Raw genomic sequence first — 19,280 nt, forward strand, 5'->3', positions numbered from 1 at the left:
AAACGTTAATTAGGTCAAACTTTTTAAATAACTACGTTTGTAAAAATCTATGGAACATCTTAACCCTTTTACTGCCAGCGGGACGATATTGCTGCCCTACATATGCGAAAACTGTCACGGCCGATCTCTTGCTTACTCTTAATTGTAATCTCTAATGCCAAGTTTCGTATTTCTCTTTGGCGTGTAAGTTCATCGTATAGGTCTACATGTCATTAAAAATTTTTTAAACCAGCGAATGCAGGTTATCTCCTAGTCACCTTTTAGCTGCAAAAATCACTTACATCATATATATTCACTTACATTTTGCTTACCAGAAATATTTTTTAGTTACGTTATGTTTATTAGATGGAGGAAGAGGACAGGATTCTCTTTAACAAACATTCTTTATTCATTTTTAAGGTACATACAATACATACGGAAATGAAATACTAAATTACATAACAGCTACAATACAAAACTTATGCATTATATTTGATAAACAATTTACGATTTGGTATTTTTATTACAAAGAATTTTGCTAAAGACGCGTTAAAAATACTTTAATAAAGATAAGTCTTGAATTACACGTGTTTAAATATAATTTGTTATTAGGATAGACGGTTGAGCGTAGCAATTATTTATTTTGTATCTTGTAACTGGGACTTTTTTTTATCTATTATTACCCATCCAGTAGTAAAAAAGGTGGAAAATTATATAGCGGTGGGGAAGGGGGCCATTATGAGCTGTTGGCGCGAGAGCTTAAAATCTAAACTATTCTAAACTAATCCGCGAAATGTATTTTGATTATTCGTTTTGTTACATCCATAAAAAAAATACGTACCTCAGATATTATGTTAAAGTTGCTTAAATGAACATTATGCCTGAAGAATTGTTGACTATGATGTTTCTATCTCCATTTGAATTCATTTATACATGACGAATAGAAGAAAAGAAAAGCTCTTGTGTACCTTGCTGCTGCGGCCAAACAGTGTAAATTTAGTACGTATGAAGACATATGTATAATGATTAGTAAATGACTCCACAAATTGTAATAACCTACTTGTACACGATTTTAAAAAGAATTAATTAAAGACACCACATTCAAACACATTTTACGCAATACTCTGTACGTACTACGCAGTTTACATATAACCGTTCACATATATCACCTGTTACTGAATTTCGTATCGTAGGAGAATGTTTTCATCATACCAATGATTCTTGGATTAAAAGAGTGGGCTGGATGTGTACATTGTGAACAGAGCTTAAGAGACTTTTTAAAATTATAAGGTAATAAATAATATTAATTAAAATCTAATTTTTAGTAAACTCATATAATTTTAACGTTCTCTGTTATTCTGTATAATTGATGACAAATACGAAACATTAAAGTTTTCTATTGTCACTTGTGATTGGATGCATTAGGCTCAGAAGCGCAGTATCTAAATTTAAACTATAAAATTGGAAAATAGTATTTCTCAGAATAATACACACTATACGAGCTGAAAATGGATCTGAATACCTGTAAAACTTTCAATATAAATAACATTGAAATTTATTGTAATACTTCTTAGTTGTTTCTTTGTTACAAAGTAACTCCGAAATAGCATGTGTCACAGTATCATTGAGTATATAATTATCAACGTAGTAGCCAATACAAAAGAATCTTCGTGATAAAATTGAAGATCACCGTTGGGGGAGTAAGTACTTTAATGGCGGCTCAATAAAACTACATTAGATAATGGGTTTCATTTCCTGGCGACACGGGCAGGTTTATCTCGTATTGCATCACGTATAAAACAGAGTGTATGATGAAAATATATTAAAAAACAACACTAAGACTATTTTGAAAAAGTCTATTATTATCGAAAACGCTGTAATGTTAAATATTTTTTAGGAGTTGCGGAAGGGATTATTCCGTACACGAAGTACCATCGACTGGTTTCACAATCATCATATATTATCTATTATAATAGTTTTTATTTCTTATAATTTACTGATCTTCATTATTTATATTTATATATATATTTATATATAAAACACATAGCTATGAAATATCAAGTTGTGTAGTGTAGCAATGCGACTCCGAAACATTAAAAAAAATATTTACTAAATGCACATGCATTAAATTAAGACAAAAGCGAACGTGTTAAGACAATTTTTGATTAGAGATTGTTGTTGCCATTCTTCTCACTTTTTTCTTCATCCTCTATCCCTAGGCATACTGTTTTAACTCGTGGTTATAAAGTATGTACAAATTAGTGAAGCACGCACGATCAATGGTTAAAAAACATGAGGTACTCTTATTATAAAGTTGTATTCTCGAAATGTTCGTTGAAGGGATCCATTAGTAACTAAATTGCGGATTTTTATGCAAATGCAGACTATTAAGAATTAATTTGTAAATCCTAAATTTAACTGATATTTATTTGAATTCTTAGCTGTGTTCTTTTCAGTTTCAAAAGAAACAGACAACTCATGAAAATATTTCAAAATTCTATTTTACAGTCTCAACAATTTTAGTTATAAATGCATAAAGATCCGCAGCCTAATTATTACCGACTAAAAAGAAATGTAATAAAGATGCATTCCAAGGTACGGAACAAGTCGACAAGTTACTCGAGTCGCATTGAGATGGAGCAGTAGAACGGGAACGAGCTTTCATCGAGAGTTAATCGTTAAAAAGTCTTTGCTAGGGAAATGCAATTCTTCTCAAAACCTTGCTGTAGATTCAGCTCTTACATGCTACATAAAACAAAAAAAGGAAAACGAATTTGATAAATATTTAAAAGACAAAAAAGAAGTTAACAATCGCGCGAATTGTAACGAGAACGGTTAAGTCAGTACCAAGCGAGACGCATTAAGTGGAATCAATTATAGTCTACTACTCGTTAAGAGCACAGAAAGCCAAACGCGCGCGCACGCTTGATAATAACTGCGCCGTACACAGAGAAATCTAAAGAACAATTGAAACGTCACTCTCGCCATTTTTTTAATTCCATAGAATGTTGTGTAGTTTTTCGGGATTGTGTAAGAGGATGTTCTTTTAATTATTACACAGTGTCTTCCATTCTTTATAATTCTCCAATGCGTTTCTCCCTTAGGGCGCAGCATATATTTAACAATTTGTTAAAAGCTAATTCATATTTATATATATATATAATATTTATATATTTATTTATATATTTATATATCATGTCCCAAGTTAGTGTGCTTCTTATAAACATATATGGCAGTCATCGAAACGCAAACGCAAACCGTTTGCAGGAACACGCGAAATCAGAGTACAATAGGTCATATAGAACGAATCGCGTAGAAATGAAAACAACACTGGTTCAACTTATTTTTCGCTGAAGATGGAATGAGTACAGGTTGTAAATTCAAAGATCGCATTCTCATTATGAACGGTATTATGTACCAGGTTGCCGTGGAAACATAACTGTTACTGTGTCTGTATAAAAAAAATGGAAGTACTGAATATATCAACTTCGCATGCAAAAAATATTATCAAGCATATACGTAAGTGTGTGAAAAAAGCAGTAATCGTAACAATTATTTTAATATCAATTGAATGTTTAGCAGTCCGTAAGGGATAATCTTATTAAAATAACTTCCTTGTTTCGACGGAGGTAATACAGTTCTGAAAGCAGTTACTTTTGAAAAAAGTTTAATATTTTTCCTTTGATCATATTAATTGATATACTGCTCGAAGTGGAGGATCACTGGCATAATTTAATGGCTTAATAGGAATATTTAATATTTCTTAGATTTTGTCCCCCATTTTGAGCAAAGTATTCACAATGAAAGAAACATTTCTTTGCACATTACTTTTGCTTACAATTGGTGCAAATATTTCCAGCGCAGTAAGGTAAAAACTATTTGTATAGTCTGTTCAGCAAGAATTTACCTTTCTTATGCAAAAACACAACTACTAAAAATAATTTTGTATCTTCACTGTTCCTGTAAACATATTAGTGTCGTCAATTGGAAACAAAAATAGTAGTGTATAAATAGTTTTTCTTATTACTGTGAGCTTCCAATAGGAAGAATCATGGGAAGACTAACTTTCAGTTCAGTTTGCAGAATGTATATTCACGGCAACCTTGCATTCAAATTAGTTTTTGTTTTTCAATTAAAACGTTACAATTAGTGTATATCATACCATGGTGTTGTATTAAACATAAAAATAATAGTGATACATTCTAATCGAGTCACACGTGTATAATGATAAGGCCCAAAAGAAAAGGAAATCCCTAATGTGCAGAATAAACATTTTGACGATCGATTTGAGTGAGTGCGGACTCTCGATCACGCTAACATGGGACATACCGAGTGTGTGTCACTTTCCTCAACTAGCGATATATTGCAAGGTGTCCAAAAATTCCTTGAAGAACTAAAAATGCGAATTAGACTTCGAGAATGGCCTACACGCGTGTGAAGTGTGTGTTTTAACACATACAGACAGCTGATTCTTTAAATATATTTCTCTATATTTTTCCTTTCTTTCTATTATCCCGTTGCTGATAGTAGTCGAGATGTAGGCGTTTCATGAAACGACTTGATTTAGCAAGGGTCGTCCTTCGATTTTCATGTTCTTTTTTATTTTTTTTTTATTCAGTGAAACACCATCGTTGGCCGTGTATCATGTGTTTCCTAATTTGTTATGTTAACGTTGCTTTAACCACGCAGAGCGACGAAACATTTCTTTGTTTAAACGTGTGTTGTGCTGAGCGGCTTATACCGAACTTCACTGCTCCAGTTTAGCTGAAAAATTGGCAAACAAAACGAACGTTAAATTAAAACTGTAATGCATCCACGTATACTGAAGTTGTTGGGAATACATGTGTTAGTATTTGTATTTAATCCAAGGATTGAAACGATTCTGAAAATTATCATCGTTCATAGCAAATACATAAACCTTATTTATTGTTTCACATTATAACTTTGTTACTAATGCATTTATGAAGAAATCCCAGAGAAGGAAGATAAATTATTAAAAGAGCACTGAATCTGTAAGCACTGAAGTTGTTTTTACATGCATTAGTGCATATCCAATTAGCAACTCTATTATTTCTTTAAATGAAAATGCAAATTTTGTATTGCACAGAAGATGTTGCTTAAATGCTTTTCCATTACATTTTAAACATTTCTGATAACGTTTTTTATTGTTTTTATAACTGCATTTAAAGTTTATGTAGTTATTATTGCACTATCCAGAATTTATTCAAACCCTTTAAATTCTATGTATGATCTGAGAGAACGGATCCCACGGGAATATACAGCAATAATGGTACATAATTTAAATAAAGTTATGAAAACAATAAAAAAAACATTATAAGAAATATTTACAATGTAATAGAGAAGAATTTAAATAATTTCGATAAAGACATTTTTGAAAATAATAGAGAAATCGATTTGTGCAATAAAAAATATTCATTTCCATTTAAAAAAAATAATGCAATTGTTAATTGTATAAGTTGCAAAGGACCTGTAGATTTAATGCTCTTTAAACCATTTATCTTTCTCATCCGACATTTTTTTGTAAATACATATATAAATTGTTATAGATTGTCTTACGAAAGTAATCAAATAAAAATTAAAAACTTTTAAACACATTTTAAACTGAGATAACAGAGAGAATTTAACGTGGAAATATAAACACTTTCCAACCCTCGGTTTAAACAGTATATGTATAATGGTAGTGTAACTTCTCTCTACTCTTTGACGAGGCATAGAGTAGTATAATGTAAAGCCATGTATCTACCAAGGGAACAAAGAGCAACTCGTTGGTTACTGTTATTTGCTTTCCTACATGTTCTTGAATGTCCGTTTGGTGGATGCATAACTTAATATGCTACTACTGCTTACTTTCTAATTACAACAAACTCAATGTTTCTCTATAGTACTCTTGCCTGTTTCAAGCTTTTGAAAGTACAGATTATGTGTACTTAAATTCTTTCAGCAGACTGTTCAACTAGTTTTCGTTACTCAAACAAAGATAACGATGCTCTAGACTCTTTGTAAATTTAGCTAATGTATTCAGCGAAAATTATGTCAGATTTTCAATGGGAAAAACAGTGTGACCCATTCAAATTTTATTCATTTTATCATAAAAACATAATTTTCTTAATTTTGATTGAAGCTTAAAAAATCAATCGCGTTAGTTATGATGTGACAAACTTTAATTCGAAAATATAAATAAACAAAACATAAATATTCATTACAGAATATAAAATTGTAATGATTGTTATATTATTAATAATTAATTAAATGGGCCATGCTGATATCGAGGTGAACATTTCTACATCTGAAAATATATTTTTTAATGCTGTTCTAAACCAATGCTATAATACTATTCGACTCAATATCCGATAAGGGCGTACGGATGCTACACACAAATCTGGACAATTAAAATATAATATGCACGAGTCACAGACCCGTTTTTAAGAGCTGCATTGGCTGCTGGGCGTACGCGTAGATAAAATTTTTGTACCTTTGCTAAAAAAGAGGCAACAAAGTCTTACAGTTAACAAAACGCAGGAGAGATCTCTTCGACAGCAAAGAAGCGTGAACAAATGAATAAGCTATGATAAAAGGATGGTCGCAGTAATGATAATCCAACAATGATATACACAATCATGTTTGCAAATATAGTCTACGTATATAGTAGTAATATACATAACATTACTCCTGGCAAAATGTGTTTATATTAACAAGCTGAATATTTGTTTAGTATAAAACATAGAGCATATTTTCATTGATAGTGGAGGAAATAGAACAGTTTAACTGCCTCTGTATTTGTAGAATGTGAATATTTTTACATTTCTATATTAAGATCTTAGGATTTTAAGCAAAATTTTATATGATCTTTATTTTCATTAAACACTTTTTGCCAGAGATAGTACTAGGCAAACGAAAGAAACGTTTCACGAAAGCAATGAAAAATGCGAATAAAAAGCGCCTGCTGAACTGAGATGTTGGATAAAATGTGACACGTTCAAATGATTGTGTTTCATATATGTTTACAGGGTAAATTACTCCAGCTTATAATCTTAAATAAACTCAACTTATCTCATTACAGTATCTTAAAGATCAATTAGAAGCATACTTTGTTACACATACTAAAGAACATCGAGGTATTTTTAAATTATAATCTTTTATTCATTTTTGTGCTAAATAAAAAAGTTACTAACTCTTTCTTTAAAATGCGTGTAAGAAATTACTTCCAAGCACATTTCACATATTATACATACTACAGCAAATATATTTTAATTTAACCTGAAACAACGTAGTTGTTCAGTACAAGCTGGAGCAGACCAACCCATATGTTTTATGATCGTAGATGGTAAAGTTACAGAAATGTTTGGAAATGTTTTGTCGCTAAAGCACAAGTAGTATATTAGGCAATACAGTCACCCATCTCGCTATTCGTTGTTCTGTTGACACGAAGTCTAACGTAACTGTAACTACTTTTGAATGGTCATTGATTCCAACTTAGGAGTTTGCCTTTGCTGCATCGAGTTTCACAGCAACTGATACACATTTCATTAAGTGACACCTAGAAGATCTATGCTCCATATGGAAATGTGTATCCACTAAGTTCTAGAACTTTCAAACATGTAATATTAGAATCTCAGAACATTGGAACACATAGCTTTCATAATCATAAATTCAACATTTAATTTGTTACACCTCCCATCATTTTTTTCATTATTTCCTACTTGTTTCTCATTTCTGTAGAACAAATAGATCCGTGATAAGTAAAGTAAAAATTAACATGCTTGGACTAATAAAATTCATCAGCAATTTTTACTTTACTTTTATCGGAAGCTTAAAATCTTTAGAATACTTTCATTAAGCGTAATTTTACTACAGTTCATGATAATTTAGTCAATCCAAACTGTAAGAGCTAAAAGTATATGCATACAAAGTATTCCAGAATTTTTTTTCAAAATGTGATAGTGTCTTGTATAAGCAATAATAAGAAACCATTTGATAGAGAATAAAATATCTTTAGTAGATTACGGTTAGAAAATTGTAATTTATTTTTTTTTTTGTATTCTGGCATGTATTTGAATTGAAGATGTAATCACCACAATAATCTTACTTAAATATTGTATTAGAAATTTCATGTAATATTTCTTTCTTAAATTCGTCAATTGAACATTCAAAATTTGACTAACTAAATTTCAAAATACTCTGCATACATATACAAATTCATATAAAGAAATTGTAAGCGCCATTTTATGTCAAACACATTACGTTTATACCCCGATGTCAGAAATTTTGGTGATATTGAAATATGTCGTAGTCTATATGCAATGAAGAAGAGTTCAAGCCATATAAACTTGAAGTTTTCGTAACAATCAGCGAAAACAGGAAACTTTGAGGGTTTCTAACTCTTAAATAATTTTGTAATTAGAAAAATGATGCCTTAAATTCTTTCTGTTTGCATATGGATTAAAACAAATTTCAATATCATAAAAGTTCCTAACATTGAGGTACAAAAGAGATCCGTTTAGCATGAAGTGGCCCATAAAATAGTTGTACGTGTACTACACATAACGGATAACGAAATATGACTGTAACCAGCGACGTCAAATGTTTTATAGAAATGAAAAAGAGTTTTCGACGCTCATATGAAACACATTAAGCACATACAATGTTCTCCTGTCAGAAGAACTTTGATAATCATTCCGCATTCACAATTGGAAGAACATTCCTTTTGGTACTTATCGTGTTATGCTAATCATAATGAATAAACAAAAATGTATATGTAAAGACAAACTTAAAAAAAAATAAACAATTGGAAGTACGATGATTAATCAATGAATCGTGCAATGGTAAGACGGTGAATGATCTAGGATTTGTTGTGCGACTCACCGCAATCACTAAATGTTGTTCCAATTGTGTGTACTGTTTTCGTTACGTTCATTGGTTTCACTTTCTACTTTTTGGCTTTTCTAAAATATGATAAATGCAACATGATCGAATGAAAATGGACATCTGTCAGGTGCTGGCCGCGTGATGGTAATAACTGGCAAGGCACCTCGAATTTCTCGCTCCGAAATTTCTGATTTCGTTTTCTCAATGCTCCGAGGTGACCACCTGCCACTCCTTTTGAAGATGATTCAATCATATTCAAAAGAAAGAAGCTAAGTAATTGTATGAAAAGTACACCTACACCTTCGAACGTACATCATTACACATATATAAGAAAAAGTCAACAACAATGAGATCACTGGTTTCAACTAAACTTATTCTGGTGAATATAGAGCAAAGATAAACCGATACATATAGAAACGATTTTATAAATGCATAGTTTTTAATCACCTTTTATATTTAGAGTTCTGATATTTCCAAATTACAAATCCTTGGAATATATTTTTTATTTATAAGAACGTATATTTATTACGATAACTATGACTTTTAATAATAGAAGGAACGAATTTGAAATTTTATGCGTCCATAAAGTTCTTTTCATCGTAACGATAACATGAAAGTTTATGACAAAAGCAATATTTCTTTTTTACATTGTGAAAATACAATTTGTATGCTCTAAATAGATATAACATTATGAATTGCAACAGTTATTAAAAAGTAAACAATACAAATAACATAAGACAACTTTGTTAATCTAGAATGTAAGTGCATATTTTTGTTGTAGGTTCTTAGTTGCCAATAAAGTTGTATCAGAAGTTTTCAGGACTTATTTTATTAATTCTTAGTTCAATCTTGATTGACACAGATTGATAAAAAATTATTTTTTTAAATAAAAATACCTTTAACGAAATAAATAAACGGATATTGGATCCTATATTTTATAGTTACTTATTTTTGCTCTGAATTCACAGCAAGCACATAGTTGATTGAAATTGGTGACACCATCATTACGATTGCTTCTTGTTACCCTCCAAATATATACACAACCAGATAGGTAAACCAATTAGATCACTGGGCAATCAATACAAATAGGATACAATTTAATCCAAGTTAACATACAGCGTTACCCTGTAAATGTACCTTTACACGGCGATCCAAAACGAGCAATTAACAATAATTGATTAATATTAATCACGTTAACAATTGGTCAGTGACAGTGTCTTATGAAAGAAATGACTAATGATAGACAATGATGTTAACATGAATACAGCATGTACAAACCACTTATATGATTCTTACCATGTATAGTTGAGTGATGAAAGTATGGATAAGGTAGCAAGAATCATTTAAGCACTGTGTACAGTAAGTGAATCCCTGTTAATGTCAGTAACTTTAGTTTTCGTAAATCAAAATGTAACTATAAGCAGTTAAGTGAGAAATAGAAACTTGTATACCTAAATGAAGATTAAGTAGACTGTAGATCTGTACACATTCCTAGTTCATCAGGAAAGAACCAATAAGCACAAAATTCTATAAAATGAAATACGATTTCGAATATTTATATTGATTATTATTAGCAGAAACGAAGATTTTGTTCAACTACAGTTTTACCAAGTTGATAGACACAATAGATAGATAGTTCACACGAGAAATTATTTTTTCTTACATTGTAATTTTGGAAATCTCAAATTACCTCCTTTATCAAGGATCACTGTTGGATGCTGTACAAGGAGAATGAGTGGACTCATGAGTATTATATGAAAGTGCTCGAGCCGCAAGATGAACAATGAGAAACAATAATATGTCAGAGGGCAAAGCATGTGGACGAAAGATGCTCCGTTCCCATCTCAAGTTTCCCAAGTTTCGTTTCTTTGCATGATATGTTGCCGTTATCGTTAGATATACCATAGAAGAACGCGTGGGGATACCTCGACATACCCTTCAGATATTTCTATCTCTGAACTCACTTTTTCTTGAGAGTGAAGAAACTACGTCTCTTGGTCTCGGCTTGCGTTGGTGCGGGCAAGGTGTGTGCCCTGGATGTACTTGCGCCCGATGCACCCTGCACTGATTGGTTCAGTGCCGTGACCCATTCATTCATCTCGGTGTCATCTTTGGCCTGGAACAAGAAGTCTGATCCGCTTTGCGACCTGTAAAATATCCGTTCAGTATTAGAAAATGTTCTGTTGAATGAATTTCTATTTTTACTCCAACGTCTTAAGTTTCCAAATATTAAATTTTGAAAAATTCAATTTTACGAATTCAATCATAAATAAAGTTAAAAAATACTTATAAAGATAATCTTTTAATCAAATATAACAAACCCACCGTTTGCTCACTGAACTTATTTGATCTAACAATATCTGTGTTCTATTTAAACCATGTTGATGCTATTCAGCCTCTAGGTATTGCCCTTTAAAATAACAATATTAATTATATTCCAAAAATTATAGGAAGATATAAAGTAGTGCATTTTCAACGATAGCAGTATAATATAGAAGAAATATGTATTAGAATATCGGAGTGACACTTGTTAGTTTGAAATTTAACTTGCTGGAAGTTATGGGTTTTAACGAATAATTGACATTAACTTAATGTTAATAATGCAATCGAAATAATAATTGATCTCTTTAGATTGAACAATTTTTAAAGTAGGATAATAATTTTGTTTATTCATTTATGATTTATTCTATGTTTATTCTTGTTGACCTGATACTTAGTTTATTTTTGATTCGAGACTTTGGATCCATCCGAAATCATGATTTAATGTTACTATTAAACCATTAATTATATATAAGACTTACTTTACTCGGAAGACATGTTTCCTCTTGGTATAATCATTCGCCACGGTGATGGTAGCGCCCCTGAGATCGAGAGGAGCTTCTCCTTTATAAGATTGGTCAGGTGCAGACTTGTACGACTTTTGATCCGTGTATGCAAACAGACTTTGCCCGCGAACGACCATGTACACCTTGTGCCAGGACCGATTAGATGCCTTCTTCGTTGTGCTCTCCCATTCGTGCTTTCGTTGTAATACACCCTCGAATTCGTCGTCGGTGGGACTTCGTTGTTCTGAAAAGGAAATTTACCTTGATGTAATTGTTCAACGACGGTTGGTCGAAGGTACTTTGCAATATAGATAGACCCAGTCCCTTCTCGAATACGTGTAGAGCACAGTAATCGATAACAAACTTTAAACAGGAAGATTATTGAATAGTTACCGGACACGTTAGAGGATGCTGAATGCAGTTCATATACCAAACATACAGTTTAGATTAGTAGGATGCAACTAAATTTAATGTTATTGTTAATATTAGTATACCCTAAGTGGTTGAGTTTTATAAATTCTTTCGAGCATAGGAAAAGTAAAAAAAAAAAAGATATCGTTCCAGTGCTGAAAACAAAAGGATTAGTGATTCTTCGGCGTCGTGTGAGATTCCTTCAGGACACCCTACACCTGGATAACAAAGAATTCTGCGAGTTAGTCGTGACAACAATATTCTACGAACGTGTTAATCTTCATTACGATCGATTTGCGACTTTCGTCAACATTTTCTGTGGACAGATGAAGCGGTGGTTGTTACGATTCAGAGGCTAGGGAAAGAAGTAGGAACTGTCCAGAGATCGATGTTGATTGCTTACCGGATATGCTGCGTTCATCATCACTCACGCCACTGCGATCTAAACTCGGCGATTTGGCGGATTTTCTCCAGCGGAAACTTCTGAATGGCGACTTGCTGCGACTACGTTCCTTACGTCTTAATGTACCAGATTCGGAACCGCTTCCACCTTTTGGAGCTTTCAAACGATACACGCAACACACACGTGATTATTAGCTACTTACTCTCGCCTCTCATCTTTTCACTTAATTTTGTGCGATCGTTCGGGGACTAAGGTTTTTAATCGCTACCGTGTTATTCTACCAGATTTGATATTCTTATACAGAAACACTTCAGTACATATACAACATGCTCATGCAGGAACGCTAAGACCTCTCCGACCATATTTATGGAAGGGAACTAGGCTGGCGGCTTGATAAAAATGAAAATTTTCTTTTTCTATTTTCTTACTTTTACATCTGAACCCAAAAGCTTACTATTTTGTAATAATTAATTTCTTTTCAAAATCCGCACATGCAACTGAAGCTGTTGTCCCAAACTCCATGGAAATACTTGATTTTTTAAATAAAAAACAAAATCTGAATTGTATGCAATTTTACTTGAAATTGATCAGTGTTCGATTACTAATTATTCACTGTGTATTTTGTTTCTAAGATTAACGTTTGTTCTACAAGACAAAAGATAGATTTAGCAGTGTTCATGTCCTTTGACGTAGATTTAGAGAAACTTTTCGAGACAGTAATTATGTCTACTCTCGCACCACATGAGAGCGAAACTAGTTCAGTTCAAAATTTCTGTTGCGGTGAAAAGCCATCGAAACTGAAAGAACCCGAGTTTCATGTAGTACCTACGATATTAAGTCCTGCGCCGTTTTGGTCATCCGTCGCGGTGAATGACATGAAATTGACAGATTTGTCACTGGACGATTACAAAGGGAAATACTTGGTTATGCTTTTCTACCAATATGATTTTACATTCATTTGTCCAACGGAAATAATACAATTCAATGATCGTCTCGAAGAATTTCATAAAACAGGTACACACTGATAGATCTAGTAAAGTCCGTTTCATTAAAATATTTGTTAATATTAAGATGAATATCGATATATAAAACAAAGAGTTCCCACGATTGATAGAGGACATTAGCCAACTGTGGAATAGTATCCGATTTTATCTTGCCGTTACTGGTTTGTATGTGTAATTATCACAAAAAGCTACATCTTTCCTTAAATCTTTTGGAAATGTGATTATATAATAACAGCAGTTTTTTGAATATAAAAATTTGTAAAAATTATGTTCGAAAAATAAAATAATATTCCACATTTGGCTACTTTCTCGTCATGGATGTGCCAGTAAAGAAATGTTCAATTCTGAAAGATACTTTAAAAATGTAAATTTAATGTGCTCTTTTCGAACGCAAAAGGTTGCGAGGTAATAGCAATTTCTACGGATTCTCAATTCTGCCATCTCGCATGGGTGTTAACTCCACGAAAACAGGGTGGTTTGGGACAAATGAAGATGGCCATGGTTTCTGACAAGAACCACGCGATATCGAAAGCGTATGGGGTGCTCGATCAACAAGAAGGCATCTGTACAAAGGCTTTATTCGTAATTGATAAGAAGCAGTTGATCAGATACGTCTCAATTGGCGAGCAGTGTTTGGCAAGATCGGTTGACGAGACCCTCAGGATCATAGAGGGTTGCATTTTCGGGGATCAATATGGCAATGCTTGTCCGAATGGCCCGAGGGAAAGAATGTATACATCAGAGGAGGGATCTCGATTGTTTAGCATCTCATAATCATAAATAGTATAACAAAACTCTACAAGTATAGCATCTCTCGATTTGTTCACCTAAGGATTGACTATTAATCCACCGAGTAAATGCATGAAGTTTTAACACAGAATCCTTTGGAAAAGTTTCAAATGTGGGCTTTAATAATACTTGACACTTTACCTACCAAAATCCTATTAATCCTATTAACAGATTTAATCTATTTTCAATTGATTGGAACTACTTAGGTGGAAACCATAAGTAAATTCGCATATATCTCTGGAGAGTACTATATTGTCTAAACTGATACTTTGAAAGCTTTGTTCATTCTTATTAAGATATTTTTCTATTAAATTTCAAATTTTTGTGTAGAAATGGTATCGGGAAGGTGCCGTATTTCGTTGTAATTAAATTAATACATTTTTTAAAAAAGACGAATAAAGAGGATTGCAATCTTTAAAGTGAAGTGAACTTACTTGATGGAATCGATACACCTTGCGGAGATTTCATAGGCGAGGGGGTGGTAGGTGATGATGGTCCTCCTCGCATGGATAGACGTGCAGGTTTCTGAGCATGCACTATACCACACACCAATTTTACACATGCTGTATTTATTCAATTCAATACTGACAATAGGTAGATCATTTTACTTCATAAAACTAAGATAAATAATAAAGCTAAGGATTATTAATGTAATTAATAAAAAGAATTAGATTATGCGTAGGACACCGCCCAATTCGAATTTATATGTATATATATGAAAAGTGCGAAATGTTCAAAATCTGAAAATTGATTACGCTTTTGTGAAAAATAATATGGCATTAATAGATTTTTTTTAAAGATTTACAGACTACGTCTACGTAGCCTATTTCTTGTTAATATTTTTTAAACGTATTAATATCTCTTATATTTAATGTTCAACTTTTTCAATTAATTTGTAAATATAAAAATCGTGAATAACTTCAAACCGAACACGAATTGTCTGTTTTCATATTTTTGTACTTAAACCTTTCACTCATAAATGATTTGGAATAACTGAAAATTAATCATGTCCATTATATCCATATTTCATACTATCAAATTTTTAATAAAAAATATTCTTTTATTTAAAAGTTATTAATGGAAAGAAGAGTTGTAAACGAAGCTTATACAAGCACAATCTATGATTCTTTAAAAAATATTGGTCACGTTATCTTATTCTTCACAAAAATACGCTCATTATTTGTATTCAATATCTTCTTCTACCTCGATCGAGAGGTATATTTATTCTCTTGATCAACTAGAAACAATCAGCAAGAAAAAAAAACAAATGTAAAACGAATATATTTTGATTCCTTATTATATGACAAGTGTTATTTAAATTGACAACTTTGTGTTGGACGATGCACATCGCAATATTTTACTAGTAGAATATTTTATCGTAGAAAAGAATATTTTAAATATTAGAACAGATGTCAGGGCATTAGTTAAAGAAATATAACAAGAGATCAATGACAGAGAAAAGCCATTAGCTGATATTAAGATCTGTTATGCATGCACAAACAAGCTCAACTAATTGTTCATAGCACATTCAAGCACTCCACTCGCTTACCTTTGAATACAAATTTGATTTCATTGCGGGAAATGACCGAGATCGATACTGCTTAGTGTTTCATATTCAAAACATCGAGGAATGAAGTTGAATTTTCAACTGCACTTAATCAGTGCACCAAATAATATCAGTTTCAGTAAATGATTGTATTGTATTGCAGGTAGAGCAACTCCGTCACCTACTAATAATTAATAAAAGCCATAGAACAGTAACAGATTGTAATTAGTAGCGATAGCTGCAGCAGCCCTATGCGTATGCTGAAAGTGGCAAAGATAGAGTGTAAATTATTTATCGAGCCATCCTGTGAAGAACCTTTTTTACTTACAAGTCACCATTAGAATTTCTGAGGTTACTATTATTAATTGAGTAATATTTAAAGTACACAGTATGGTTCGAATTTTCAATGTGAGAAGAGACGCCAAAGACATAATTCCAAAATGCTGAAGAAATGATTTAGCAGTATGCTCCACCACCAGCTTAAGAATTTAATCGATATAGCAGGATCTGTACTATTATGTATGCGCAAAATTAGATATGACGCAACTATCAAGTACCAGGCTATTGGTGTTGGAATGATAGAACAAAGCAACTCGAAATGGACTTACGACAACACATTGTTACGTAGGACTATAATTTATCGTAAAATACTGATATTTAACAGAGTGCCATAAATAATGTGAACAACATAATTAATACACAATGCACCATCTAGTTCTAGCATTTTGTCTTAATATCCTGAAAAATATTTTTCAACCCTTTACACTCGGTAATCATAAATACGTAAAATCAAAAGATAACAAATGTGAGTTATTGACATGTAACGTGATAGAATAGAAAATGTGCAGAATGGTTTGATTGTGCACCATATTTAACGGTGTATAATAATTCTGTAATGCTGTTAACAATGAGTAAAAATGATTCTGTTTCGTAAAAGGAATTTGAAAAAAGAACATCTGTGAGCACATTAAGGGCAAGATATATATCGTCAGGACACTCACCTTCCTTGGGCTTGTCTTGAGGCTGTGGTGTACGTGTAGAAGCCTTGCGATGTGCCACTGTGGTTTGTGCATTCCGTGCCGCATTTTAGGGTGCATTTTGGAGGGGGATTCGAAAAACGGATTGCAATAGGGACGGATATAATTTCAAAAACAGGGTCGGGGACAGAGAGGCAAAAATAAACGTGCTGTTAGCAATTTCATGCTTATCCAAACAAACCAGTTTGTAAAACCAGTCGTCTAAGAGTTAAGTGTACAAGATACGTGGAAAGCAAAAACGTACGATACACATTGTATTAGTAATACAACAACAAAAAAAGTAAAAAAAAAAGTATATATATATGTATGTATAAACGAATTACTCATTCTTTATAATTGAATTGGACATTCAATTGATCATTATCAGATTGCAGATTTTTAAAAATAAAAAACTCTAATTTTTTTAAATTGAAATAGAAAAACTTTTTTCCTTTATCGGAAATATTATAATATTATGAAAGAACTCTTTTTAACATTTTACTATAATAAATTTTAGAAGATACAAATTTATTCTGTATAGAAATTCGCAATCTGATTATTATTCTCAACTTGACAGAGACGAGATTCTATTTAAACAAGATAGTGACCAAAAATAATATGAAACAGTTTTGCATGAGTTTAATAATTCGAACTCATTGTTTGATATACACAGAAACATTTTGCCCACCTCTGCCGGGAAAATAAAAATTACCAACGAGATCCTATCCTTTTAAAAACCTCACCATATTGAATAAAGTATTATTACTCCGACCCGATGCATTCTGATAAGTAGAAAACTCTTATCAAACTGCTTTCCAATATATCGCACAATAAGCAGAGTTATCTTACCATGCGATTCGTCCTCACCAGCTGTACGTTCTCCACTGGTTACACCTTCAGCTTCGGCTCTATGGAAAAACGTCAAATTTATTTTTGTTTTCATGTAAATAATACATCAAAGTAATTTCAAGTATTATTATTGACTGTCCATTGCATTGTAATTCTTTTATACATATATTAGGTGGACTTCTACTTTATCTTTTAATATGAAATAAATAGTTGAAATTGTGTTTTAGAAATTAGTACGCTATAAAAAATAAATATCATTGTAATAGAATTATTTTTATTATGATACTGTCCAACAAATCCTAACATTTTACATATTGTAAAAATCGATCAGTCATCCATCGATTATCACAATTCATTTATAGTTTCTGAAGATAACGAAAAAAGAATAAGTAGGTGTTTGAACGTCATTACATCAATTTTTGTACGCTCTTAAGATTATTCACAGTAAGAAGTTAAAGAATCTCAAATAAGGGTCAAAATTAGAAATTCGGAAATAAAAAATACCTTTCACTGGGCGGTTCATCTGGACTGGTAACTGGTGTTGCTTTAGCTAACCGAGCTGCTTCAGCTGCCGCAGCTTCCTCTTTCTTGCGTCTCTCTTCCTCTTCTCGTTCTTGCTCCCTCCTCTTCAGTTCTTTCAACTCAAACTATAACGCATGAAGAAATTTCGATATATATCAATTCTATAATTATCAATCTAAAATGCCATTCCAGAATCTTCCTAAACGAAACGCTTAGCTTATATAATTACTAACCGTAGTAAGTCGATGCAAGGCACTAAACCTTTCTTCCTGTGCAGCTGCTGATTTTTCAAAGGCCTCGTGTTTCTTAATCAAATTCTCAACTTCATCGATGGTATGCTGAAACAATTTATAATTAAATTTAAATAAATGTAAGATAAAGAGACTTTAAAAGTTTCTTGTTATTACTAACATGTTACTGCTAACATTTTGTTATTATTATTTATTCATTAAACTAATTAACATTTCTTATCATGAATCTCAGTTGTGAAGGTTTGAAATATTGTAATATTAAGAATGGTTTTGTCAACAAGATATAGTAACTTTAATCAGTTAAAGTATATATATAGTATAAATTAATCGAACTCTGTCAAACACATACTCCAAGTTCCTGACTCATCAGATACGGCTCCTGGGCAATTAACCATGCCTCTGCAACCGCTGCGTCTCTAGCAAACTGATAGACTTCCAATACTGAAATTTACAAGGTATTCAAGTTATTTGTAAAAAAAACTTAATACTTTTACGATAAGTAGTATTCTATTATTTCTGATAGAATATATTCGATCAAAATATTTTCTAAACTAAAACTATAAACTAAATTTCTGTTATTTAAATAATTCAATTATTTGTTTGTAACTTCGGGAATTAAACGCGTGGGTTCTGTCCTCACATCGGATATATCAGGGCATTAGATTTTAACACGTAGGTAATAGTTTTTCCTCTAGTATGAATGAAAATATTTTCTACATTGAATTTACAAAGTAGTTACAGTGATAAAAACTTTAGTTGTTTCATCGAATACTTTCCGTCAGCAGTAATAGGATGTTCA

At 32.0% G+C, this 19,280-nt stretch overlaps 1 protein-coding gene and 1 long non-coding RNA gene across 9 annotated transcripts in view; one reads left to right on the top strand and one right to left on the bottom strand.

The window, feature by feature from the left end:
* The first annotated feature begins 780 nt into the window (after positions 1-780).
* LOC144472227 (uncharacterized) lies at positions 781-2,454 on the top strand. Its single transcript, XR_013494403.1, has 3 exons — positions 781-1,105; positions 1,173-1,269; positions 1,877-2,454. It is a non-coding gene; the product is annotated as an uncharacterized LOC144472227 (long non-coding RNA).
* The window catches only part of Beta-spec (spectrin beta chain), a 44,558-nt gene continuing 27,215 nt past the window's right edge, over positions 1,938-19,280 (bottom strand). The window contains exons 5-14 of one of the 8 annotated variants that reach the window (XM_078185067.1): positions 18,831-18,922; positions 18,464-18,568; positions 18,213-18,355; positions 17,709-17,767; positions 16,845-16,901; positions 14,732-14,833; positions 12,505-12,660; positions 11,667-11,934; positions 10,830-11,012; positions 1,938-4,743 (exon numbers count right to left, since the gene is read on the bottom strand). In XM_078185067.1, the coding sequence (XP_078041193.1) occupies positions 4,740-4,743; positions 10,830-11,012; positions 11,667-11,934; positions 12,505-12,660; positions 14,732-14,833; positions 16,845-16,901; positions 17,709-17,767; positions 18,213-18,355; positions 18,464-18,568; positions 18,831-18,922 (1,169 nt within the window). In that variant the 3' untranslated portion in view covers positions 1,938-4,739. The remainder of the gene's footprint in view (positions 4,744-10,829; positions 11,013-11,666; positions 11,935-12,504; positions 12,661-14,731; positions 14,834-16,844; positions 16,902-17,708; positions 17,768-18,212; positions 18,356-18,463; positions 18,569-18,830; positions 18,923-19,280) is intronic. The other 7 variants (XM_078185077.1, XM_078185087.1, XM_078185096.1 and 4 more) reach the window with 7 other exon arrangements.

The sequence above is a fragment of the Augochlora pura genome, chromosome 1 (assembly GCF_028453695.1).
Source record: "Augochlora pura isolate Apur16 chromosome 1, APUR_v2.2.1, whole genome shotgun sequence".
NCBI classification, from domain to species: domain Eukaryota; kingdom Metazoa; phylum Arthropoda; class Insecta; order Hymenoptera; family Halictidae; genus Augochlora; species Augochlora pura.